Source organism: Ambystoma mexicanum, chromosome 9 (assembly GCF_040938575.1).
Source record: "Ambystoma mexicanum isolate Mex_15411 chromosome 9, UKY_AmexF1_1, whole genome shotgun sequence".
Lineage (NCBI taxonomy): Eukaryota > Metazoa > Chordata > Amphibia > Caudata > Ambystomatidae > Ambystoma > Ambystoma mexicanum.
The window spans coordinates 656,012,750-656,040,387 of NC_090931.1; the positions used below are offsets into that span (position 1 = coordinate 656,012,750).

At 51.9% G+C, this 27,638-nt stretch overlaps 1 protein-coding gene across 6 annotated transcripts in view; it reads left to right on the top strand.

Annotated features, from left to right (window-relative positions):
- The window catches only part of INPP5K (inositol polyphosphate-5-phosphatase K), a 697,161-nt gene that overhangs the window by 656,913 nt on the left and 12,610 nt on the right, over positions 1–27,638 (top strand). For all 6 annotated transcript variants that reach the window (XM_069615422.1, XM_069615421.1, XM_069615423.1 and 3 more), the window contains one exon: positions 6,278–6,489. In XM_069615422.1, the coding sequence (XP_069471523.1) occupies positions 6,278–6,376 (99 nt within the window). In that variant the 3' untranslated portion in view covers positions 6,377–6,489. The remainder of the gene's footprint in view (positions 1–6,277; positions 6,490–27,638) is intronic.

Sequence of the window (27,638 nt, forward strand, 5' to 3'; positions counted from 1 at the left end):
GGCTCAGTCTCCCTGCCACCTCGGAGGGAGTCCTCTTTTGTGCCCATCGATAGGACCCCCGTGAAATCCCCGGCGGGGAAGAAAAAGGGGGGGCAGGGCCTCGTCGTAGATTCGGCTTCAACCTCGGAGGAAGAGCTGATCGAGGTCTTAAGCCACGGCCTTGGCGTGGAAGAAGACCGGCCCGTCGGGATGGATCCCGACGCAGGTGACGACGACATCGTCGAGGGTGCCGACGGGGCCCCTGATCGCCCGTCGGATTCTCCTCTGCCAGCGCCGCAAGACAACTCGGCGGCCATTTTGTTGGCTATACAGTCCTTATGCTCAGAGATAAGGACGAGACTACCGTTGCCGACGGAGGAACCTCTCCCGTCGGGGGATCCTGAACCGGGACCTTCTGGTGTTCCCCCGCCCAAGAAAAGAAGGATTCACCCTCCACCTCCTTTTCAGCCGTCGCGCCCCGTCCAGCCCTCCTCCCCGTCCACCCAAGGGGATGATACGGGGACTGACACGGCAGCGACGGGTACGGACGACGAGGTATACGACGAGGATCTACGGTCGTCACCTCCCACCAGGGCTTCTCCGCCCGACGAGATTGGATCGTTCCACTCCATGATCGCCAGGGCATCCGAGCTTTTCCAACTCTGCCCTGAGGAGAAGAAAAAGGAAGGATTCCTTTATCAACGGCGCGAGGCCAAGAGGAAGACGGTCCTCGCGGTGCCTCTACTGGACGACATTTGGGATGAGGGCCTCGCCCTCCTCAAGAACCCTTCCACGACGCCAGCTAGAAGAGACCGGTACGAGAAGAAGTACCGGGTCCCGGACGCGGCCCCCCTGTGCCTCTGGGCGCAGCCTACCCCGGACTCCGTCGTCTCCGCGGCGGCCAGGAAGAAAGCGGGGGGGGGGGTGCGGCCTCCACATCGACTTCCCCACCGGACGGCGAGGGAAAGAAATTGGACGCTATGGGACGCAGGGTCATCTCGTCTGCAGCGACGACGATTAAAGCGGCCAACGCCTTGGCTATCGTGGCCCGCTACGACAGGGAGCTATGGTACAAACTGGCTCCCCTGCTGGACTTCCTACCGGACGACAAGAGGGCGGATGCCCTGGAGATCCTACAGGAAGGTGAGGTGGCGTCGGACCACGCCATCACTATTGCGACGGACATCGCCGACACTGGGTTTCGCCAGTTGGGCAACGGCGTGTGCCTTAGGCGGCGTGGATGGCTCAAGGCTACGGACTTCCGTCAAGACGTACAGACCAGAGTCCTGGACATGCCGTTCGTTGGGAACAACCTGTTTGGGAAAACAGTGGACGATTCCCTTCAAGCCATTAAAGCGGACACTGAGACGGCCCGGGCCCTTGGGGTTCTGCAGCAACGACGGACGCCCTTTCGGAGCAGCGGAGGCAAGGGCGCCTCCAAAGGTTCCGGCGGCGGTTTCTCCACCTACCGTCAAGCGGCCCGCTCGTCGTCTCAGCAGGCCTACAGAGGACGAGGCAAGTCGGGCGGACCCCGCCGTCGTCGCCAAGGAGGTCAAGGCGGCAAAGCCTCGTCGAAACAGGATTGAACCGGCCGTGGGGTCGGGCCCCCACCGAAGCACCCCGGTGGGAGGCCGGCTGGCGAGCTTCGTCAGCGTGTGGGAGTCCATCTCCACCGACCGTTGGGTGCTGGACGCCTTAGCCCGGGGCCACGCGCTCGAGTTTCAAAGAAGGTGCCCGCGCGTCCCCCCCCGTGGCCAGGAAAGAGCTTCACGTCCCCATCCTAGACCTGCGACGTCTGAACAAGTTCATCAAGGCGCAGAAGTTCCGGATGGTCACCCTCCAGCACGTCCTGGGTCAGCTGGAGGAAGGAGACTTCCTGTCGTCGTTGGATTTGGAGGATGCCTACTTCCATATTCCCATCCTAAAGGGGCACCGAAAATTCCTTAGGTTTGTGGTCCAAGGGCGTCACTACCAGTTCAAAGCCCTCCCCTTCGGACTACGGTCGGCACCCAGGGTATTCACCAAGTGCCTTGCACCAGTGGCGGCGCAGCTGCGCCGAGAGGGGGATCCACGTCTACCCCTACCTGGACGACTGGCTCATCCGAGCCAAGACGAGGGAGCTCGCCGTGGAGCACACGGCAAGGACCGTCCAACTTCTCACGGACCTGGGATTCTCCGTGAACTACGCCAAGTCCCACCTGGTACCCGCGCAAAACGCACTGTTTCTGGGAGCGAAGCTCGACACGGTGTCCCTTCTGGCCTCCCTGTCGGAGGAAAGGACCAGGTCCATCCTGGGCAAGGTACAGCGGATGTTGGTTTCCGACGCGGCCAAGGTGAGGTCCATCAAGTCCCTCCTCGGAATGATGTCTTCTTGCATCTACCTCATTCCCATGTGCAGGCTCCGGATGCGCCCGTTGCAGGAGTTCCTGGACGCGTGCTGGATCCAAACGACGGGCGGCTTCGAGGAGAGGATCACACTCGACGAGAGTTTCCGCCGAGCGGTCCGGTGGTGGGGCACCCGCGCGCATCTGACGGCGGGCATGGACTTCCAGACCCCAGACCACCAGGAGACCGTGACCACGGATACCTCCCTGGAAGGGTGGGGAGCGCAGACCGAAAATCTGCACGCGAGAGGCCTTTGGCTCCCGACGGAGAAGTCCCTCCATATCAACGTCCTGGAGCTCCGTGCAGTGTTCTGGGCCCTCAGGTCCTTCCTTCCGTCCCTCAAGGGCAAGGTGGTGAGGATCTTCACCGACAACACCACCACCATGTTTTACATCACGAAACAGGGCGGAACCAGGTACCCAGCACTGTCCAAGGAGGCGCAGGACCTGTGGCATTGGGCCGTCGCCCAAAGGATGTTTCTGGTGCCGTTTCATCTGGCAGGGATAAAAAACACCATCGCCGACTCACTCAGCAGGGAGCTGCGCTCGTGCCACGAGTGGGAACTACGGCAGGATCTAGTGGATCGCCTCTTCCGACGGTGGGGCACACCCCAGATCGACCTGTTCGCGACGGCGACGAACTCCAAGTGCCGGAGGTTCGCCAGCAGGTTTCCCCAGCCAAGGAGCATGGGCGATGCTTTCTCGTTCCCCTGGGCGGGCCTGTTCCTATACGCGTTCCCTCCATTGCCACTACTGATCCGGCTCATCAACCAGCTCAAGAGGTCACGGTGCAGGATGATCCTCGTCGCACCTGCGTGGCCGAGGCAGATATGGTTCCTGGACCTTCTGGACTTGTCAGCATCCCCGCCAATCAAGCTGCCGGTGGACGCGGATCTACTCTCCAGGGAAGGAGGCGCCATCCTCCACCACGACCCGAAATCGCTGAACTTGCAGGCCTGGCTCCTGCAGCGCTAGAGTTTGGAGGATACGACATACCGGCCGACTGCAGAGAGGTTCTTGCAAAGGCCAGGGCGTCCTCGACTCTTAAATGCTACGGACACAAATGGAAGAGGTTCTCTGTCTGGTGCTACGCACAGAAGATTAACCCTCTACGGATTACGGCTCCCCAGGTACTGCCGTACCTGCTGACGCTGGCCAAAGCTGGACTGGCACACGCGTCCATCAAGATTCATCTTGCTGCGATCTCCCGATACACCAGAGCCACGGGCCGGACGTCCTTGTGGTCTCATCGTCTGGTGAAAGAGTTCATGAAGGGACTGTTCAGATCGTTCCCGCCGGTGAAGGCTCCGGCCCCGGCGTGGGAGCTCAACGTGGTGCTGACCAAGCTCATGGGACCTCCGTTCGAGCCTCTGCACTCGGCCCCGTTGAAGTTTCTGTCGTGGAAAACAGCGTTTCTTGTGGCCATCACCTCCGCACGACGGGTGGGAGAGATCCAGGCCCTTTCCTGCAAGGCCCCGTACTTGACTTTTCACGACACGAGGGTAGTGCTCAGGACGCACCCCTCCTTCATGCCCAAGGTACCGTCGGACTTCCATTTCAACGAACCCTTGGTGTTGCCTGTGTTCTTCCCGTCGCCTTCGTCGCCGGCTGAGAGGACTTTGCACTTGCTGGATTTGGCTAGAGCGCTGAAGTTCTACGTGGACCGCACGAAGTGTTTTCGGAAGACGTCACAACTCTTTGTGAACTTTGGACCTGTCAATCGGGGGAAGGCTCTCTCGAAGGCTTCCATTTCCAGATGGCTCTCCGGCTGTATCATGTACTGTCATCGGTTGGCAAACCGACCGCTGCCTGGCCGTCCGAGAGCCCATTCCACCAGAGCGATCGCAGCTACCACGGCGTTCCTTTCTGGTGTGCCCCTGCTGGACATATGCAGGGCTGCTACGTGGAGGTCGACGCACACCTTCACGAAATTCTACTGCGTCGATCGGGATTCCAGGGAGGAGTCCAGGGTCGGCCAAGCAGTGCTGCGCAACCTGTTCGCCTGAGGTGAGACTGGTGAGGAGGTAAGATGCTTAATGTTGAGTTTGATGTAATGCTTAATGTTGAGCCTTTGCCACCTCCCGTGGTTGTGCATGTGTGTACTGCTATGTATTCTTTATTCATGAGCATGTGAATCCATGCCAGACCCCATCCCCATGCTGGAGAAGGAACAAGTTACTTACCTGTAACTGTTGTTCTCCAGCATGGGTCTGGCATGGATTCACATGCGAACCCTCCCGCCTACCCCTCTGCGGCTCTTCACTTGGTCATACTGCCACTTCACGTGCTTCCAAAAATCTGAAGATGGCTGCCAGAGGCGGTGCTTAGGGAGAGGGCAGTCATTGGCTGTGGTCAGTATGACGCAGAGACCAGGGATTGGTTATTACTACGAAAGACAGATCAGAAACGAAACTGATACTGGTTTTTTCTTTACCGAGGATTCCCAGCCTGACGACGGGGAATATTCATGAGCATGTGAATCCATGCCAGATCCATGCTGGAGAACAACAGTTACAGGTAAGTAACTTGTTCCTTTTTTGCAAAGGCTGAAAAATCATACATCCTGGCACTGATCCCTGTAATACTACCTTTTAAGGGACAGCATTCTCGTAGAGGGTAATGGCATTTTCACTAAATTTCCACAAGGCTACGGGGTTGGTGGTGTGCTTTTCCTCGCAGGGAAATGTGAACAAAAATCAAAGAAAACGTCACTCCTGCCTCGCCCCATGTCCTATACTGAGGTGACCTCTCAAACTGACGCAGTTTCTTTTTAAAATAAAAGTATAGGAACAGTAAAACTTAAATAAAGTAGAGGAGCACCGCTCCCGCTCACTTCGACCACTGCCTCCAGGCCCAATTACGGCAGACTAGGAAGAAAGAACTGGTGGTTATACCAGTCCTAGACAACATCCAACTTCAGTTAGAGCATAGAGGAGCTGTCTCACTGTTATTATGTAATCTCTTTGTGGCTTTTTATACCATGCTATATACCTTTCTAGGCTGTAATAAATTGAGATCACAGGCTTTGTTCTTTTATGCTGTACAGATTGGAAGTGCTGCGGTACAAAAGTAATAGTCATGTCACCATGGTCATCTTATCTCCTAGCCTGTTGCATCTCTCAGGGATTTGCATTGACCCCTCCTCATTTTACATTTATCCCCTGAAATTTAGGCAACATTGTGTGTTCTTGTAGACCAAGCTTTACAACTACGGAAATTATACTGATTACATTGGGCCCATATGCCTAGGGGTCCCTCCCTCCTCAAGACCCTTGTCATGAATCAGGACAGTAGACTCGTTTGAGTCCCATTTAACAAAGGTATTCCAATCTTCTCGGTTTCCAGTTATAACTCTTAGGCGCCACCATAAATATCTAGACAATGTTTTATTTTAATTTATTTTATTGTTCATTTATAACGCGCTTAATACCAGCGAGTGGTTTCTAAGCGTGGGATCGGGATTCAAACCTGTGTTGCACTGCGTTACCTTGCTTCCAAGACAAACGCGTTACCCCTGAGCTATCCTTCCTCCCCAAGCCTCAATGTGTAGTTGACACAAACATGCATTAGTGATATGCAAACTGGACTATGCTAATGAACCTAATCTGCGTCTCCTGAAGTATGCTTTAGTTAAGCTATGAAGAGTGCAGTCTTTTGCAGCAAAGACCCTTATTATTGGCCATGTCACACACCAGGCAGGGAAGCTCTGTTTCCCATGACAAAGGAACAAAGAATCATATCTTAAGTCCTCTGTGTAGCTCACAGAGCAATCTACCGAAAGGACCCCTAGCTACCCATTTACTTTCTTTGAGGTGCCCCTGCCTGGCTCCACAGTGCTTCAACGTATGTCTGCAGTTATCGCACCTGAATCGACAGTGATCCTGATTTAAAGTGTTTCTTTCCATTGTCCTCAGATCCAGCCCGGCCATTCACTGCTGGTGAAGGAATCCAAATCAGAAAATGTTGCTGAAACAGACTGGCCTCAGAGTTCTGAATCGCATGAAGAACTATGAAGAGATAATCCATTCCTTTCAGTTGGCTGAACTATTTACACTGCCTTTTCTCCTCTTTTCTGGTTGTATGTGTATCCATTGCAAGGAAATAAGAGTGGAGGGCCAGAGGACAGGTAAGGGTCTTAGTGCTGGTGGAACTCTATGTGCATGTAGGGCCCTTTCTGCACATCGAATTCTGTGTGATGGTAGAACTCATAATGCTGGCAGGGCTCTCTGCAAAAGTAGGAATCTGTATGTCGAGGAGGAGCTCCATTTGAAGGCCAATCTGTGTTCAGGTATGGTATTATGTGCCTTTGGGGGTCTGTGCGCAGGTTAAGCAGATATTTAATTTGGGACAGACCAGTGACTGGAAGATGATGGCATGATCTTATGGACAACTTATCTTCCCTTTTCTGTCAAAATGAGGACAATTCGCCTTTCATACTCAAATGAGCCTGAGATGCAGTAACATAACAGGCACACCTTTTTGTCTTACTCCTCATAAATGCCATTTTATCCTGGAAACTGTTTAGTTTAAAGCATTAGGATGTGTGATGGACAAGAGAGAGTGCTATCCTCTCTCCCATGTACCTCCTGTTCAGGGACTGCCTGTTCACATGATACGACATGGGGCAGGTTGGATAGAGCCCCATTCTCTCTCCCCAGTACCTCCAGCTCAGGGATTGCCTGTTCACATCAAAGGATATGGGACTGGAGAGTTTTCAATCATCCACCTCACCACTACATCCTCACTTGCTTGGAGATAGTCTGTGCACACTGAAGGATACCTGGCTACAGTGAATTGTTCATGTTACCATTACATTTCACATCTTTCCACGCTATAAGGTGTGTGGCTTTGGTGCATCTTCCCCATAGCCATCACAGCAAACCTCGGAAAATGCCTGGCCACAACATTGGACATGGATCTGGAAAGGATTTTGAAAAGCTCCCATCTCACCTCACACCCTCCAGAAATTCAGGTGGCCTCTACATCGGATGTAGGACTGGAGGTGAATCACCTTCTTATCCCTCACAGGAGCATGGAGGAGTATCACCATCATAGGAAATGGGGCTTGGTGGAATCCTACCACTTCACCATCCATTAGGGCTTCTGTGTGTGTGCGTCATTAGATATTGGGGCTAGGGAGGATCTACGCTTCACCGCTAGACAACATCTAGCTAAGCGGAAAATGTGTGTGTTCCACTGATTAATGTAGGAACACCAAATGTTTTTCTTGGAAAGTAAAATGGTCCACATTTTCTTAACCAAACTTGTACTGCAAAATGCAGGGAGAGGCCAACCCTCTCTTCCCCCCGAAACCTTCCCTCACCTCATACCCCCATTGACCCACTCTATATACCTGAACCCTACTTACCGTCTGACTATTTGTGTAAAACATTTGGTCAGAAGAAATTCAAACAATTTACTTTTGACCAAAGTGGTAAGTACCTTTGCCACTGGCAATGGAGCTGGAGAGGAGCCTGTGATGCTAGAGGAAGCACTCTTCTCCTGGCCCACATGATGGTTTGTTGCCAATGTCCTAAACACGAATGTATCAGAGGCAACGGCAAATAGGTTATTTGTGGCTGAGTGGACTGAGCACCCAGTTTTGTCTTCTGGTGCTGATTGCTTGATGGTGTCCTGGGCAATCGACTCAATCTTTGATTAATTGGCCATTTCCTGTTAGACACTCATGGATATCGCTGAGTGCTAAAGACATTCCCCCTCTGCTTACTCTTTAGACATCTGACACCACTCCTTAGCAGTCTGGTCCTTCCCTGGGGTCGCCATCTGGGCATTAGCAGGCGGCAAATCATATTTTGGGCAATGAAATACCTCTTTAGTCCCTCAATTAATAGACCTGGTGTAGACGGCACACACCATGTGACTGGACGTAGGGTAGCCAATGTGCAACACTGAGAAAGCACACACATGCCCCTGGAAGCAGTGTGAAGCCCTAAGGAAGCTCACACCACGTGAGCCTAAGCCAACGTACAACTCTGATTCATCTCACAGCCTGGCTATCATATAGCCAGCAGGCTACTATGATGACTTTGGTGCTAGTGTTAGGTTGTGTAAGAGAAAATGTGTTCCCAGATTTGACGTTTTATAATGTTCTAATACAAGGCCCTGTGTTTACTACCATATCACTTGTACTGGAACTGGCTAAGTGGGAGAGGACTGAATCCACATCTTTCTGAGATTTTCTGGAAGAACAGCTGCAGATCCTGTAATATTGTGTAGAAGCAGTAATACGTTTCTTATATTTATTTAAAGACCGCACTGTTGAGCAGTTCACATGGTAAGAACAATAATAGTTGGAGGAATTCCTGGTATTTGAAGGAGAGTATTGATGCCTGATCCTCACGCAACACGTTAAAAATGTCAGGCAATCGACTTGTGGACTGCATGTGGATGTGAGAAGGGCCTTTCTCAGAACATTGGGAAATCCATTATAGGTGTTTTTCAGGTTGAGGTTTTGGGAAGCATTGTATTTTGGGCTTCTAGGAAAAGGATATGTTTAAAATTCTACTGGTTTCCATTTAGTGAGTCATGGATTCCTGGTTCAAAATGATCCGCAGCTGCAGTAGTACCTTGAAAACAAATTTCTGAGGCTTGTGGAATCTGCTTAGATCACATGCTATGCATAGGCCGACATCTAGTAGAAGCTGCAGAGTATTACAGTTGTTGTTTTCGAAACTCGAAAAGGGACGTCAACAGGGCGTGCCAGTAATACTATCCCTAGTGTGACGTCCACTGTACCCATAGTGCTTCACACGTCGAGGTCCCTCAGATTGCTTTTTTCCGCCATCATTGTCTGTCGCTCAAAGCAGAGTTCCTTACTGTCCTTTCTTAGCCGTTCCCCTACAAGACCTTCGGTGACGGCTTTGAGGACTACCTTTGTCGACGACTGCTGGAACTCGTCTTAATGAACTTTTCAGACGGCCTTGGAAGGCCGCTCCAGGCCTCGGCCCTCACAGTAGGGAGAGTGGTTCATTTCTTAGTTACCCTAAGAGAATCCATATTTCGAAGGGACTGTGTCCTCCGACGTATTCCTCATCTTAAATATTTGTTCCCAGCTTGCTGGCCTCGGAAAAAAATTTCTGTAGAGGGCGCTGCGCATCGACGTCCGCCGAGACGATGTCCCTCGACAGCCACCATATCGGCGCCGACGTCACCATGCCCATAAATAGCCGCGCGCAGCTTCCGTTGCTCAGTTTTGTTTTTCTGCGCTTCGTGGGGCCTCGGAACATCGTTGCTCAGTTCATTCAGTTAATATCTCGTAGATTACTCGAAAATACCATCTCGTTCTCGATGGCTTCTTCATCGGAACCGACTACTCCGCGATCCAGCTTCAAGAAATGTCGAGATTGCGGCCAAAAAGATGTCGATTACAGATCCACACAGAATCTGTTTGTGGTGCTTGGGAGCCGAGCACCATTGTTCGGAGTGTGAGGACTGCATGTCCATGACGGCGAAAGCCTTGAAGGAGCGTAAGGGGAAGCTCGAGAGAGGTAAGTCAGTCAAAACCTCCTCAAAAGTTTCGTCGGCTGAGTCGAGACATTAGTCTCCTCGCCGTCGAAAACATTCACATTCACACTGTAGATCTCGAAATAGCTCCCACCATTCGTCGAGATCGAGACACTCTAAGAAGAGACGTCGAAGATCCCCTTCGTCATCTTCCGCTTCCCCAGAAAGGGTCTCCTGCCCCACTAAACATAGCTCTCAGGCTGAGTGGGAGGAATTCAGGAGGAAAATGTGAAGCGTCTTCGAGAAAGCGGCCTCGACCCCCTCGAAGACAGCTGAGGGTGATAACCCGGGTGAGAAGCCCAAAAAAATCGAAACGCCGCGAGTCGCAGCACCCGGTGAAATATTCCACCCGAGAGCGCCTCGAGCCATCGGGGAAGAAGGCACCGTCGTCGGAGATTCCTTCGACGCACAGATCGGCGCCATCGACGCCGTTGTCGAGGGGTTCCTTGGCGCACCAGTCGGTCGATTCGACACCTTCGATGACTATGAAAGAGAAAGCCAAGGCTACCTCACAGCCAACGACGATTCCAAGAGCCTCCGACACGACTCTGAGGTCGTCGACGTCCTCGAGTAGGATCCCGATCCTCTCTAATTCCTCGAGGCCTCGTCCGGTTTTCTCAACGCCGTTTTCGGTGTTTTTGAAGCCTACCACATCGGCTCGACGCCGTTGTCGAAACATCGACGTTTTCTCGTCCAATAATGACGAGTTTGGCCCCTCCTGCTTTGCAAGTAGGATTTACACCATTTCAGGGGTCAGAGAATCCTGGATTATCTTCCATCTTTGAAGAAGGTGAGGATTCTGACCAAGAAACCTCTTAGTTGCAGAGGGCCACTCTACCTGTTTCAGAAGACTTCTCCTCTGAGGAAAAAAGATTGAAAGCCCTGCAAGAGTCATTGCATGAGGCAAGTGGGCTGGACACTTCCCCAGAAGTGGAATTTGCTAGACCAGACCCAGGGGAACATGCAGAAACACCCTATAGAACCCTGATGGCTAGTATCATTGAATTTATGGGTTGGTCTCCGCCATCACTCATTTTTCAACAAGATGACCTGACGGACATACTAGACAAAGGTACACAGGAGGATCCTGTGGTTCCCTTCCATGCAGCCTTGCAAAGGAAGATTTCTTCCAACTGGGAGACTCCAGAAGTTATCCCTGCAGTCAATAAGAGGTTGTCAGCCAAATACAGGGTAGCTGAGGCTGACCCTGAATACTTATCGAAACACCCGACTCCGGAGAGCCTGGTGGTTCAAGCAGCAACCTCATCAGGCAGCAGGTCCACTTATCCTACTGTCCCACAGGATAGAGATGACAAAAGGTATGATTCCATGGCAAAGAAAGTCTTTTCTGCTTGTAGTATGGCGTTGAAGTCCATCGACGCCACCTGTACGCACGCCAGGTTCAGTCACACACTGTGGGAGTGTGCTTCATCAGCGGCTGACTGCATACCTGAAGGAGAGGAAAGGGAATCCTTCCTTAACATTATTAAAGATGGCAAGGATGCCATGTGCGAGTCACTTCAAACTGGCATCGACTCTGCTGACAGTATCAGCAGGGCCATGGCGGCAAGTAAGACAATCCGCAGGCATGCGTGGTTGCGAAAGTCTGGCTTTGCTCCGGATGTACAAGCCAGACTTTTGAACATGCCCTTTGACGGCTCTTCTTTATTTGGTAAAAAGGCTGATGACAGTCTGGAAAAGTTGCAGACATCTAAAGCAGCGGCAAAATCGTTAGGAGCTGCAATTCGCCAAACTCCTTTTCGCCCCTCAGGATCCTCTGGGAGAGGAAGGTCCTTTCGCTATTGTTCCGCATTCCGGAAAGGCAGAGGACAGCCGGCTCAAAGAGGCCAAAGAAGATCAAACCGAGGTGGACGGACCAAAGGTACTAGAGCCGCAGCAGCAGCAGGTGCCTCTTTACCCTCGGCATCTGCATCAGCCGCCCCCAAACCACTCTGAGGTCTTTCCACATAAAACACCTGTAGGGGGCAAGTTAACTCATCTGGCGGAATGGCAGGCTATAACGTCAGATGCTTGGGCATTGGAGACAGTTGCCCAAGGTTACTGCCTACCCTTTCTACACATCCCTCAGAGTCATCCACCGGGGAACAGCTCTCTGAAAGTTCCAGATCAGCTCCTCTTGCAGGAGATCGTAGACCTGCTAGAGAAAGGTGCAATAGAACCAGTACCTGTAGCGGACAGGAACAAGGGCTGGTACTCCCCCTACTTTCTCATACCAAAGAAGGACGGAGGACTGAGACCCATCCTGGACTTATGAGAATTGAACAAGTTCCTCAGGAAGGACAAGTTCAAGATGGTAACTCTCTCTGACTCTTCAGGCCCTCCAGCTCCAGGACTGGCTGGTATCTCTGGACCTTCAGGATGCTTATTTCCATGTGCCAATTCATCACAAACACAGGAAATACCTGAGGTTCACAATTGGCGACTCTCATAAATTTCGAGTTCTGCCATTTGGGCTGACCTCTGCCCCGAGGGTCTTCACCAAGCTAATGTCGGTAGTGGCGGCAAGTCTAAGGAGGGAAGGGATCCACGTTTACCCCTACCTGGACGATTGGCTGATCAGAGCCATTTCTTCGGAACAAGCTCAGATCCAGCTAAATTATGTCTGCCACTTCCTTCACAAACTGGGCTTCTCCCTCAATTTAAAGAAGTCACAGATGATACCATCTCAGAGACTCCAGTTTATTGGAGCGGTCCTGGACACTTCCCTGGGAAGAGCCTCGCCACCAGAGGTGAGGGCTCAAGATAATCTACAGATGGTCAACAAGTTTCAAAATGCCCAACATCTACCAGCCTTCGACTTTTTGAGGTTGCTAGGCCTCATGGCATCCTGCATTTTTCTTGTGCCAGAGGCTCGCCTGAGAATGAGATCTCTTCAGTGGGCACTGAGAACTCAGTGGTCGCAATTCTCAGGGAGAATGACGGATCTCCTTCGGATTCCGGACAAAGTAGCCCACGATCTTCTATGGTGGGCCTGTCCAGAGAATATCTTGAAAGGAGAACTGTTTTGGCAACCATGGCCGGAGATAACCGTAGTCACAGACGCCTCACTCACGGGGTGGGGAGCCCATGCCAACGACTTGACCATCACGGTCGTTGGTCTCTATCGGAGTCCAGACTTCATATCAACCTGTTGGAGCTGAGAGCCATCAGACTAGCGCTGAAGGCTTTTCTGCCATCTGTACAAGGAAAGAATGTCCTAATAATGACGGACAATACAGTGGCCATGCATTACCTCAACAAAAGAGGAGACGTGGGATCACTGCCACTGTGCAGAGAGGCAATGCAGCTCTGGTTTTGGGCAATCCAAGAAGGAATCTCTCTATCGGCAGTTCACCTAGCCGGAGAGAAAAACTTGACAGCGGACTCTCTGAGCAGGCAGAGCACAGTCTCCCACGAGTGGGAGCTAGCTCAGGAAGTCCTTCAAGAGATCTTCGCCCTTTGGGGATTCCCTCAGGTGGATCTGTTTGCCACCAGTACCAACAGGAAGTGCGATCTGTTCTGTTCAAGGGAATTTCTCCTGAGAGGAGCTCTAGGAGACGCGTGTGTAGTGGACTGGGAATTTCCACTCCTTTACGCATTTCCACCAGTCCCTGTTATTCCTCAAATGATCAGGAGGTTGAGAAGGTTCAGGAAGACCATGATCCTAATTGCCCCAGACTGGGCCAGGAGAACGTGGTACCCGGACCTTCTGAATATGTCCATCTGCCCTCCAATCCGTCTTCCACTCAAGGAGAATCTTCTCTCGCAGAAGGAGAGGTCAGGTTCTCCATCCAGACATCAGCACCCTTAACCTTCACGCTTGGCTGCTGAAAGGTTGAGGTCCAAGGATTGGGACCTCCCTGATGATGTTATGGAGGTGTTGCTTTCGGCCAGAAGACCAGCAACAAAGTCTTTATACCGCTGCCGTTGGAACAAATTTTGCAGCTGGTGTAGAGAGGAGAATATCGATCCTTTCTCATGCGGTACGCCAACAGTGTTGTCCTTTCTACTCTATTTGGCAAACTCAGGCCTTCAAGTTGGCACTGTCAAAGGCTACCTCGCAGCGCTATCGATCTTCAAGCACACTGCGGAGGAACCATCGTATTTCAAAATACCCTTGGCATTGCAATTTCTAAAAGGATTAACTAATGTCTATCCTCCAAGACCTTTCCAGGTTCCCTTATGGGATTTAAACTTAGTCTTAAATTTCCTAATGGGCACTCCCTTCGAACCGCTTCACTCTTGTTCGTTGAGGTTCCTTACCCTTAAAACTGTCCTATTGATAGCTCTAACATCTGCTAGGAGGGTTAGCGAGTTACAAGCTCTATCTTGTAAACCCCCTCATACAATTTTCCATAAGGACAAAGTTGTCTTACAAGTGAAGCCTAATTTTCTCCCGAAAGTGGTTTCTGAGTTCCACATTACTCAAAAAATTACCTTGCCTGCTTTCTACCCTCCTCCCCACCCAGGGAAAGAGGAAGAAAGGCTACATAGGCTGGACCCAAGGCGAGCTCTAAGCTTTTACATCAGCAGACTGGCTAGGATTAGGCAGGCAGACCAACTATTCGTAGGCTATTCAGGCCACAAGTTGGGACTGCCCATAACAAAACAAACCATTTCTAGGTGGATCATTTTGGCCATTCTGGAATGTTATAAACTGGCAGGGAAAGAGCCCCCCCCCAAAATCTTAGGACTCATTCAACCAGGGGTATCGCAGCCTCTTCGGCCCTCCAAAGAGGGGTACCGGTCAGAGATATATGTGCGGCTGCCACATTGTCGTCTGCACATACTTTCACAAGATTTTACAACCTGGATTCCTCCTCTAGTCAAGAGACCAGATTTGGTAAAGCCGTATTACATTCGGTTCATTCCTGAAAGGGAAGCATGACAGTCTTACTCCCACCTCCAATTACACTGCACTGCTATGGGAGTCTATCTAAGATAAGGAATACGTCGGAGGACACAATCCCTTCGAAGAACAAGTTACTTCTTACCTTGTAACGTTCTTTCGATGGGATGTTCCTCCGACGTATTCCTTATCGCCCCTCCCATCCATCCCCACAGTAATTCTTCCCTTGTGGTTGCAGCTCACGCTCCTTCAAGGTGATTAGCCAATATATAAAAAAAAAAAATATATATATATATGTATATATATATATATATCTTATACTACAAAACGGAACTGAGCAACGGACGCTGTGCGCGGCTATTTATGGTCATGGCGACGTCGGCGCCGATACGGTGGCTGTCGAGGGACATCGTCTCGGCGGACGTCGACGCGCAGCGCCCTCTACAGAAAAATGTTTCTGAGGCCAGCAAGCTGGGAACGAATATCTAAGATAATGAATACGTCGGAGGAACATCCCATCGAAAGAATGTTACAAGGAAAGAAGTAACTTGTTCTTCCCCCTGTACCCACTTTATTTACCAGGCTGCCTTCCCCACACACAATGGAGAATACACCATTTAAATTTTGCCCATCTTGTAGCTGAACATTTTCCTGGAAAGACTTGCACCTGATGTGCAATCTCTGTCTTCCAAGGGACCATAACGAAGGCCACTGCAAATCTTGCAAGCTCTTCAAGCCCAAGACTCTTAAGGACCGCAAGACAAAGCACTGGGCCCCACCAGGCCATGCAGGGCGAAGCCGCCATGGATGTTGAGGGTGCCTCCAGTGAAGGCAGCATCGGCATCTTTAGTGACGACGAGGGCGAACAGGATCCATCGGATGCCAGTGTGCAAGCCCCTGACCCCTTCAGGCAGGCCGGCCGGCGGCTCTGCTACGGGGACGACACCCGGCAGCACTGGCACAAACATACAGCATTACACAATGCACACATCCCACAGCCAAAAGTCGACCTCAACGCCTACTGGAAGACCACACATGGCGTCAAGGGGGAAGTCCGGCAGTTCCCTGTCCTCTGGGCCATCACGCTCGCGTTCGCATAACGACAGGCCCCCGAAATCCACAAAGTCAGGTTCTGACGCTGTGTCCAAAACCTCCAAGTCCACACTAGCCAACGACCGAGTGTCGAAAGATGCGTCGATGGGCCCACACGCATGCCAATGAAGGACAGTCAAAAGATGCGTCGAAGGCCCCTGCGAAGTCATCATAAACCTCAAAAATGTCTGAGCTCATCAAAAAACACATGCCGGACAAGTTACTAAAGGGTTGGATGTCGAGAAAGCACAAGTCCTCTAAGCAAAAGGAGGGCTCTAGTTTAGGGACTATGACCCAGGCGAGGGGACCATTTCAGGGGCTATGAGGCACAAGAAACACCCTGCACCCGAGTCAACACCCACCACTCCTACCCCATCTGTTGTCCCAAGTTCATACCAGTGGTCTGCAGAAGAAATTGATAGGGTCATGAGGCGTATGTCTTCATTAGCCAATTTCTTTGACAGCTACCCAGAGGTTTGAGTAAACCTTCAGGGCACTCCACCAGCTAGTGAGGCCGCACTTCTAAAACCCCCTGCCAAAATAGCCCACACAGACACCATACAAATATCCACCCCTCAGCAGGACCCAGGTCCGCTTTCTTACTATGACTCCACTCAGGACTTCCACTACACTGGAGCATATACCGACACTGAAGACCAAGGCGACATGGGGGATATAGACCAGTTTTATGACGATGAAGACGTCTACGTCATACAGTCACCGGATCGTTCAGACCAACCAGTGGCAGACTCACCGGTCGTCAACCAAATTCAATATAATGATATGCTCCTAAAAGCAGCAGAACATTTCAAGATAAATACACAGGAGACCCAGGTAGACAAGGACTTTGTTGAAAACATCTTGGGAGATGAAAAGTCCGCTACCCAGTTCATTGCAATTCTCCAATCTGTACAGAGGTGAATTCAACCCTCTTTAGTGACCCCAAACTTTACACAGGCTGTAAACCCGTGCCTTGAAAAAATCTTCCGGCCAGCTCCCTCAGACCCCCTTTACATCAGGAGTCCATTAAAACCTGATTCATTGGTGGTTACAACAACTAGAAAGATAACGGGAACACCTCTAGCCTCTTCAGAAGCACCCCTGGACAAAGAAAGTAAAAAGATTGATATTTTTGGTTGAAAAGTCACTTCCTCTGCAGCCTACCAGGCGAGGATTGCCAATAACACCACCTTTCTGGCAAGCTACAACTGCCAGAAGTGGGACAAATTGGCCGAACAGATAGCTTCAGCCCCAGAGCCCCTTAAATCACAACTCTCTCTCTCCACTGCAGAAGGGAAAGCTGTTGCAAACTGCATTCTCAAGAATAATTTAGATGCAGCAGATAATGCAGGGAGGATAATAGCTGAGGGCCCGCTTATCAAATGCCACACTTGGCTACGCCAACCTGGGTTTAAGCTGGAGACACAGGCTACTCTTCTTAAAATGCCAGTAGAACCAAACGTCTTGTTCGGCAAGGCAGTGGAAGAATCCCTCAAGAGTGCCAAAGAAGAGTATGATACCTTAAAGTCACTGTGCCAATTTACTAATAAACCCTCCAGTCAAAGAGGTGGTTATAATTTTTGCCACTTTAGGGGGCAAAACTCACAACGGGGGTCAGTGTACAAACAGGGTCAGAGCTCATCCTGGGGCCCACCACAGGGGCAGTCTTCGCAATGTTTTCAAAGAGGACAGAGAAGATCCCGCGGGAGGGGTAGATACTCTCTTCCAGAGGCGGCTCAACACCCCACAAACAAACACCAACCGCTACAGGTTCTTTCCCATGCCACTCCAGTAGGACGCATATCATACTTTACCCACGTTTGGAAGGGAATCACCTCAGACAAGTGGGAACTTTCAACTGTGGCAGGCAGTTATTGTATAGAACTGCTATAGCAACACGCCAACCATCCCCCAAGACAAAGGACCACTTCCAAAGAACAGCCTATCCTATTGGAAGACGTGGCAGCGCTGCTATTAAAGGATGCGGTTTAAGTTGTCACTGTGAACCAGGTAAACAAGGGTATCTATTCAATGTACTTCATTGTGCCAAAAAAAAATCTCACAATGCGACTCGTATTAGATATGCGCCCTGCAAACACCTATGTAAGACACAGAAATTCTGTGTGACAATGCTACAGGAAGTAATCCCACTGCTCAAGCGGGGGGACCACATGGCGACCTTGGATAAGAAAGATGCATACTTTCATACTTCAATGTTCCCAGCGCACAGACGATTTTTGTGTTTCAAGATGGCAAACCAGCACTACCAATTCAAGGTGCAATCCTTCGGCATAGTGTCTGCTCCAAGGGTATTCACCAGGGTACTGGCGCTGGTGGCGGCGCACCTACGTAGGGAGTCAATCACAGTGTACCCTTACCTGGACGACTGGCTGATCACAGGGGAAACCCCACAAATTTCCAAGCAAAATTCCCAAAGAACGATCAGTCTACTTTTCCAATGGGGTTTCTCAATCAACGAGAAAAAGTGAAGCCTTCTACCAAACAAGACCAAACAGTTCTTAGGAGCTGTCATAAAAACAGAAGAGGGTCTAGTCTTTCCATCAAAGGAAAAGAGGACAAAACATACTGCTGCAAATACCTCAGTATCTTGCCGGTCGCCAGACAACCCAACCCAACACAAAGCAATGCGTTTGCTCGGGATGATGGCATCATGCATTTACCTGGTCCCACACGCACGATTGTGCTTGTGCCCAATGCAAGAGTGGTTGGCGAAACAGTGGTCTCAGGCAAACGGTCAGTGGGACGATCTAGTGGTCGTTTTGCCAACCCTAGTACAAGCTCTACGGTGGTGGACGAAGGAGAATCGGTTGAAGGGAAAACCCTTCCACCTCCCAGCGGTGCAAGTGGTTGCTAAAACAGCTGCATCTCTCACCGGGTAGCCCATCACCTTCATCTCACAGCGCATGGTCTGTGGACTCAAATCACAGCCCATTACCACATCAACCTGCTAGAACTTCTAGCAGTGCTCAAAGCGCTCCAACCCTTCAAAACATAACTGACCAATCAATAAAAATTCTCACAGACAGCACCACTGCAATGTTCTATACAGCACCACTGCAATGTTCTATATAAACAAGCTGGGGGGCACGCATTCACCAAATCTGTCCAGGCTAGCACAGAAAATATGGAAGTGGGCACTCAAGCGCGGCATGTTCCTAACATCTCAACATGTTCCAGGGGAACTCACTACTCTAGTGGACTCACTAAACAGAGATCCTCTACCAGAAGAACACGAGTGGCAGCTCGACAAAAATATTGTAGATTACATTCTCCAGCATGGGGTGTGGCATGGATTCACATGCTCATGAATATTCCCCGTCGTCAGGCTGGAAATCCTCGGTAAAGAAAAAATCAGTATCAGTTTTGTTTCTGATCTGTCTTTCGTAGTAGTAACCAATCACTGATCTCTGCGTCATACTGACCACAGTCAATGACTGCCCTCTACCTAAGCCCCGCCTCTGGCAGCCATCTTCAGATTTTTACCGCACGTTCAAGTGTTGGGATCCTCGTGCTATTGCTCTCGAGCGTTAGTGCTATTTTTCACGTTTTTTCTCAGAAAAATTTCTTTTTTCGGTCAAAAGAGCCTCAAGCTCCACCGTTTCTTCATCCGATCAACGGGGACCCGTGTTGGATTCGTCTACGCCCCTTAAGGGTGAAGATTTCGTCGAGCCACGCTTTTGGAGGACTCCAGAAGTTTCTCGGGCCCATCTCGGACATGGCCCAGGAGAAGGGCAGCTCGACGCCAGGAAAGCTGTTCAGGGTCTGCCCTGGATGCCAGCTTCAGAATGTCTTTAAGGAGGACGAACACTCCCTTTGCCTTTACTGCCTACATGAGGACAAGACGCACGTGGAGAAGGACTGTGCGTTTTGCGGCAATATGTCGGAGCGGACCATGAAGGACCACCATCAACGTCTCGCCAACTGGCTGGAAGGAAAGAGCCCGTCAGGCGAGAAGAAGAAGAAGTCCGAGCGGTCTTCTAAGACCTTTGAGGGCGCCCCGGCGACGGGGGTCCAACAGAAGGCCAAGCACCGCGAGTCCGCTGGCACCGGGAGCGCCGAACGGTCGGGCTCTACGGGCGCCAGGCAGGGTGCATCCTCCCCGGCGCCATCAACCACGAGCCAACGCTCTGGCTCGGGTAAGAGGAAGGCCGAGCACCCGGCGAAGCTCCTGGAGAGACCCCGGTCGAGCTCGAAGGCCCCATCGGAGGGGGAGCGAGGCGGAGACCCTCCCCCCAAGGAGAAGGCGGTGAGTGCACCTAAAGTGGTGAAAGCCTTAATCCATCCGGCCAAGGCCTCGATCGAGACAGTCGCGGCGGCCCTGGCTCAGCCTGTGGAGGCTACACCAGTGGTGGCGACCTCGGGGCCCAGAGTCTCCCTGCCACCGCGGAGGGAGTCCTCTTTCATGCCCATCGACAGGACCCCCGTGAAACCTCCGACGGAGAAGAAAAAGGGGGGGCAGGAGGTCGTCGTGGATTCGGCCTCAACCTCTGAGGAAGAGCTGATCGAAGTCTTAAGCCACGGCGTTGGCGTGGAAGAAGACCAACCCGTCGGGAGGGACCCCGATGTAGGAGACGACGAGAACGTCGAGGGTGCCGACGGGGCTCCTGACCACCCGTCGGACTCCCCTCAACCAGTGCCGCAAGACAACTCGGCGGCCATTTTGTTGGCTATACAGTCCTTATGCTCGGAGATAAGGACGAGACTGCCGTTACCACCAACGGAGGAACCGCTCCCGACGGGGGACCCGGAGCCAGGCCCTTCAGGGTGCCCTCCCCCTAAGAGAAGGATTCATCCTCCACCTCCTTTTCAGCCCTCGCGCCCTGTTCAGCCCTCCTCCCCGTCCACGACACGTGGGGATGATACGGGGACTGACACGGCCGCGACGGGTACAGATGACGAGGTTTACGAGGAGGATCTCCCGTCGTCACCTCCCACCCGGGCTTCCCCGCCCGACGAGATTGGATCGTTTCACTCCATGATCGCCAGGGCATCCGAGCTTTTCCAGCTCTGCCCGGAAGAGAAGAAGGAAGGTTTCCTTTATCAACGGCGCAAGGCCAAGAGGAAGACGGTCCTCGCTGTACCTCTACTGGACGATATTTGGGATGAGGGCCTCGCCCTCCTCAAGAACCCATCCACAATGCCGGCTAGAAGGGATCGGTACGAGAAGAAGTACCGGGTCCCGGACGCGGCCCCCTTGTGCCTTCGGTCACAGCCGACCCCGGACTCGGTCGTCTCTGCGGCGGCCAGGAAGAAAGCAGGGGGGGGGGGTGCGGCCTCTACGTCGACCTCCCCGCCGGACGGCGAGGGAAAGAAATTAGACACAATGGGACGCAGAGTCATCTCGTCGGCAGCGACGACGATTAAGGCGGCCAACGCCTTGGCTATCGTAGCCCGCTACGACAGGGAGTTGTGGTACAAACTGGCCCCCCTGCTGGACTTCCTACCAGACGACAAGAGGGCGGAAGCCCTAGAGATCTTGCAGGAAGGAGAGGTGGCGTCGGACCACGCCATTACGATTGCGACGGACATCGCTGACACTGGATTTCGCCAGTTGGGCAACGGCGTGTGCTTTAGGCGGCATGGATGGCTCAAGGCTACCGACTTCCGTCGGGACGTGCAGACCAGAGTCTTGGACATGCCGTTCGACGGAAACAACCTGTTTGGGAAAACAGTGGACGATTCCCTTCAAGCCATCAAGGCGGACACGGAGACGGCCCGGGCTCTTGGGGTTCTCCAGCAACGGCGGCCGCCCTTTCAGAGCGGCAGAGGCAAACGGGGTGCCTCCAAAGGTTCCAGCGGCGTATTTTCCACCTACCGTCAAGCGGCCCGTTCGTCGTCACAGGAAGCTTACAGGGGACGTGGCAAGTCAGGCGGACCCCGCCGTCGTCGCCAAGGAGGACAAGGCGGCAAAGCCTCATCGAAGCAGGACTGAACCGGCCATGGGGTCGGGCCCCCACCGAAGCACCCCGGTGAGGGGCCGGCTGGCGAGCTTCGTCAGCGTGTGGGAGTCCATCTCCACCGACCGTTGGGTGCTGGACGCCCTAGCTCAGGGTCACGCGCTCGAGTTTCTAAAGAGGTGCCCGCGCGTCCCCCCTGTGGCCAGGAAAGAACATCACGTCCCTCAACTTCTCTTGGAGGTAAAGGCGATGCTCAAGAAGGGCGCCATCGAGCTCGTCCCAAAGAGGCTTCGGGGCTCCGGAGTTACTCAAGATACTTCCTTGTGAAGAAGAAGACGGGAGGATGGCGTCCCATCCTGGACCTACGACGACTGAACAAATTCATCAAGGCACAGAAGTTCCGGATGGTCACCCTCCAACACGTCCTAGGTCAAATGGAGGAGGGCGATTTCCTGTCGTCGTTGGATTTGGAGGATGCCTACTTCCATATTCCCATCCTAAAGGGACACCGAAGGTTTCTCAGGTTCGTGGTCCAAGGGCGTCACTACCAGTTCAGAGCCCTTCCCTTCGGATTGAGGTCGGCACCCAGGGTGTTCACCAAGTGCCTCGCACCGGTGGCGGCGCAGCTGCGCCGAGAGGGGATCCACATCTACCCCTACCTGGACGACTGGCTCATCCGAGCAAAGACGTAGGAGCTCGCCGTGGAGCACACGGCAAGGACCGTCCAACTACTCATGGACCTGGGATTCTCCATAAACTACGCCAAGTCCCACCTGGTGCCCGCGCAAGACGCACTGTTTCTGGGAGCGAAGCTCGACACAGTGTCTCTTCTGACCTCTCCGTCGGAGGAAAGGACGAGGGCCATCTTGGGCAAGGTGCAGCAGATGCTGGTTGCGCACGCGGCCAGGGTCAGGTCCATCAAGTCCCTGCTCGGAATGATGTCTTCTTGCATTTATCTCATCTGCCTGTGCAGGCTCCGGATGCGCCCGTTGCAGGAGTTCCTGGACGCGCGCTGGATCCAGACGACGGGCAGCTTCGAGGAGAGGATCACACTCGACGAGAGTTTCCGACGAGCGATCCGGTGGTGGGGCACCCGCGCGCATCTGACGGCGGGCATGGACTTCCAGACCCCCGGCCACCAGGAGACAGTGAACACGGATGCCTCCCTGGAAGGGTGGGGAGCGCACACCGAAAATCTGCACGCGAGAGGCCTTTGGCTTCCGACGGAGAAGTCCCTCCATATCAACGTCCTGGAGCTCCGTGCAGTGTTTTGGGCCCTCAGGTCCTTTCTTCCGTCCCTCAAGGGCAAGGTGGTGAGGATCTTCACCGACAACACCACCACCATGTTCTACATCAGGAAGCAGGGCGGAACCAGGTCCCCAGCCCTGTCCAAGGAGGCGCAGGATCTGTGGCATTGGGCCGTCGCCCAAGGGATGTTTCTGGTGCCGTTTCATCTGGCAGGGATAAAAAACACCATCGCCGACTCGCTCAGCAGAGAGCTGCGCTCGTGCCACGAGTGGGAACTACGACAGGATCTAGTGGACCGCCTCTTCCGACGGTGGGGCACACCCCAGATCGATCTGTTCGCGACGGCGACGAACTCCAAGTGCCGGAGGTTCGCCAGCAGGTTTCCCCAGCCGAGGAGCATGGGCGATGCTTTCTCGTTCCCCTGGGAGGGCCCGTTTCTATACGCGTTCCCTCCATTGCCATTGCTGATCCGGCTCATCAACCAGCTCAAGAGGTCACGGTGCAGGATGATCCTCGTCGCACCTGCGTGGCCGAGGCAGATATGGTTCCCGGACCTTCTGGACTTGTCAGCGTCCCCGTCAATCAAGCTGCCAGTGGACGCGGATCTTCTCTCCAGGGAAGGAGGCGCCATCACGACCCGAAGTCGCTGAACTTGCAGGCCTGGCTCCTGCAGCGTTAGAGTTTGGAGGATACGACATACCGGCCGACTGCAGAGAGGTTCTTGCAAAGGCCAGGGCGTCCTCAACTCTTAAATGCTATGGACACAAATGGAAGAGGTTCTCTGTCTGGTGCCACGCACAGAAGATTAACCCTCTACGGATTACGGCTCCCCAGGTACTGCCGTACCTTCTGACGCTGGCCAAGGCTGGACTGGCGCACGCGTCCATCAAGATTCATCTTGCTGCGATCTCCCGATACACCAGAACCACGGGGCGGACGTCTTTGTGGTCTCATCGTCTGGTGAAAGAATTCATGAAGGGACTGTTCAGATCGTTCCCGCCGGTGAAGGCTCCGGCCCCGGCGTGGGAGCTCAACGTGGTGCTGACCAGCTCATGGGACCTCCGTTCGAGCCTATGCACTCGGCTCCGTTGAAGTTCTTTTCGTGGAAAACAGCGTTTCTTGTGGCTATCACCTCCACACGAAGAGTGGGAGAGATCCAGGCCCTTTCCTGCAAGCCCCCGTACTTGACTTTTCACGACACGAGGGTAGTGCTCAGGACGCACCCCTCCTTCATGCCCAAGGTGCCGTCGGACTTCCACCTCAACGAACCCTTGGTGTTGCCTGTTTTCTTCCCGTCGCCTTCGTCGCCGGCCGAAGGGACTTTGCACTCGCTGGATGTGGCTAGAGCGCTGAAGTTTTACGTGGACCGCACGAAGTGTTTTCGGAAGACGTCACAACTTTTTGTGAACTTTGGGCCTGTCAATCAGGGGAAGGCTCTCTCTAAGGCCTCCATTTCCAGATGGCTCTCCGGCTGTATCATGTACTGTCATCGGTTGGCAAACTGACCGCTGCCTGGCCGTCCGAGAGCCCATTCCACCAGAGCGATCGCAGCTACCACGGCGTTCCTATCTGGTGTGCCCTTGCTCGACATCTGCAGGGCTGCTACGTGGAGGTCGACGCACACCTTCACGAAATTCTACTGCGTCGATCGGGATTCCAGGGAGGAGTCCAGGGTCGGCCAAGCAGTGCTGCGCAATCTGTTCGCCTAAGGTGAGCCTGGTGAGGAGGTAAGAATTGCTTAATGTTGAGTTTGATGTAATGCTTAATGTTGAGCCGTTGCCACCTCCTGTGGTTGTGCATGTGTGTACTGCTATGTATTCTTTATTCATAAGCATGTGAATCCATGCCAGACCCCATGCTGGAGAAGGAACAAGTTACTTACCTGTAACTGTTGTTCTCCAGCATGGGTCTGGCATGGATTCACATGCGAACCCTCCCGCCTACCCCTCTGCGGCTCTTCACTTGGTCATACTGCCACTTCACGTGCTACCAAATCTGAAGATGGCTGCCAGAGGCGGGGCTTAGGTAGAGGGCAGTCATTGGCTGTGGTCAGTATGACGCAGAGATCAGTGATTGGTTACTACTACGAAAGACAGATCAGAAACGAAACTGATACTGATTTTTTCTTTACCGAGGATTCCCAGCCTGACGACGGGGAATATTCATGAGCATGTGAATCCATGCCAGACCCATGCTGGAGAACAACAGTTACAGGTAAGTAACTTGTTCCTTTTCACTCAGTGGGGCTACCCCTCGCTAGACTTGTTCGCAAGAAGACAAAACAAACAATGCCCAGACTTCGCATCCAGGTTTCCCCAACATGACTCCAAGGAGAACGCTGTGTGGATGAGTTGGTAAGGGAAATTTGCCTACGCTTTTCCCGCCCAACTCCACTTATCAGCAAAGTGGTGAACTAGATTCTCAAACAAATGACATTAATCCTAGTTGCTCCTATGTGGGGGAGACAACCTTGGTATCCACACCTGCGCAAGCTGGCGATGTGCGACCCGATCAAACTCCTTCTGCCTGTTCAACATGCTCACTCAGCACGGGGGAACAACATTACACCCTCACTCTATGAACTTGGCAGCTTGGCTCATGAAGTCATAGTTTGGACATCTAAATCTACCTCAAAGGTGTATGGAAATCCTCAAAAAGGCACGTAAACCAAACATCAGACACTGTAATTTTAACAAGTGGAGAAGATTTGTAATTTGGTGCCAGTCAAAATAAATAAACCCAATAGAATGTACTCCATCACACATTCTTCATTACATGCTTCACTTATAGGGCTAGTATTTAACTCAATAAAAGTTCACCTTGCGCCTCTATGCGCGTACACCACTTCTCAGAGTAAGGTGTCAGGGTGGAAAATCCCTGTCATTAAGGGATTCGTGGAGGGAGTAAAAAGACTCCACCCTCCTATTTCAAACTCGCCGTCACACTTGGACCTCGATGTATTACTTGCAAAGCTCATGGGACACCCCTTTTGAGCATATGCATAAATCAAGCCTTAAACACCTCACGTATAAAACAGCTTTCCTGGTGGCTATCACCTCCATAAGAAGAGTCGGTGAACTGCAAGCTTTCAGTGCAAAACCCTTTCTTTGTGATCCACAAATACAAATTGGTAGGAAGAACACACCCTAGGTTTTCACCTAAGTTAATTTCCAAGTTCCATGTCAATCAGGCCATGGAACTACCAGCTTTCTTTCAGAACCCAACAAGCTCAGTTGAGAAGTAACTCCATACACTGGATGTAAGGAGGGTGGTCCTTTACTATGTAAACCAAACAAGACCGTTGTTTGTCTCCATAGCTCCAGGCAGGGAAGGAGACAGCATTTCCAAAAACACCATCTCCAGATAGAGCGTAGCAGAGCTGTATGCAGCTGACTATCCATCAAGCAAACCACTGCCTTTTACACCAGGAGCTCACTTCACTAGGGGTACAGGAGCTACTTTGGCTTTTATCGCAAATGTCCCGCTGGACGCCATTTGCAAAGCAGCTACATGAAGCTCAGTACGTACTTTTACTCAGCACTACTGGATTGACACTCACTCTGAAGCAGATGCTCAGGTGGGATAAGCGGTGCTAAAACATCTACTTGCCGCTGTACCTTCTCAACCCACCACCTTCTCCAAATGTTGCTTGCTAATCTATGCATAGCATATGATCTAAGTAGATTCCACAAGCCAAGGGATACATTACTCACCGTAATCGTATTTCTGATGCTTGTATCTGCTTAGATTCACATGCGCCCACCATTCCTCCCCTGGAGTAGAAGGTGCATGGATGTTTTCTGGGCTATATCTGATGTATAATCTGCTTTAAGTACTCACGCTACATTTCATGCAACCTCATGTCAGAAACAAACTGACTGAGGGACCTTGACGCGTGAAGCACCATGGGTACAGTGGACGTCACACTAGGGATAGTATTACTGACACGCCCTGTCGACGTCCCTTTTCGAGTTTCGAAAACAACTATAATACTCCGCAGCTTCCACTAGATGTCGGCCTATGCATAGCATGTGACTCTAAGCAGACACAAGCATCAGAAATAAGATTACAGTGAGTAATGTACCCCATATAGTCCTCGATCCAACCAATAAACAGGAGAGCAGCATGGCCCACAAATGAAGAGAAAAATAGCAGCATGCTCAATCACTTTTGTGCAAGTCACAAAGATATGCCAAAAACGGTTTGTAGGGAGAGTGCTTTGGTAAACAACTTTTTATTGAATTTCTGACAATATCTCAGTGGGCAAAGTCTGTGCAGAGGAGTTGATATTAGGCACTCATGATGCTGTTTGATATTAAAAAAAGAAAGTAATCTCAAAAAATGTTATATGGTTAGTTTATGAACACATTCTTAAATGTACAAATGATCCCTACAAGCTTCAAAGTAAAAAGTAACCTACATCTGCTAATTGTCATGATCTTCAAGCAAAACAGGAGATTGCAGGCAACAATATCTCTCGTCCATTCACTAACACATGTAGTAGCCATCAGTGCCAGGCAGTTTGGAGAATGCAGTACAAAAAACTAGATTACATTAAAAAAAACAAGCAGTTAAATCACCATGGTGAGCAAGTTAAAACAAACCTAACAAATACTCTAAATAAACCACCTATCTGTATTTCAA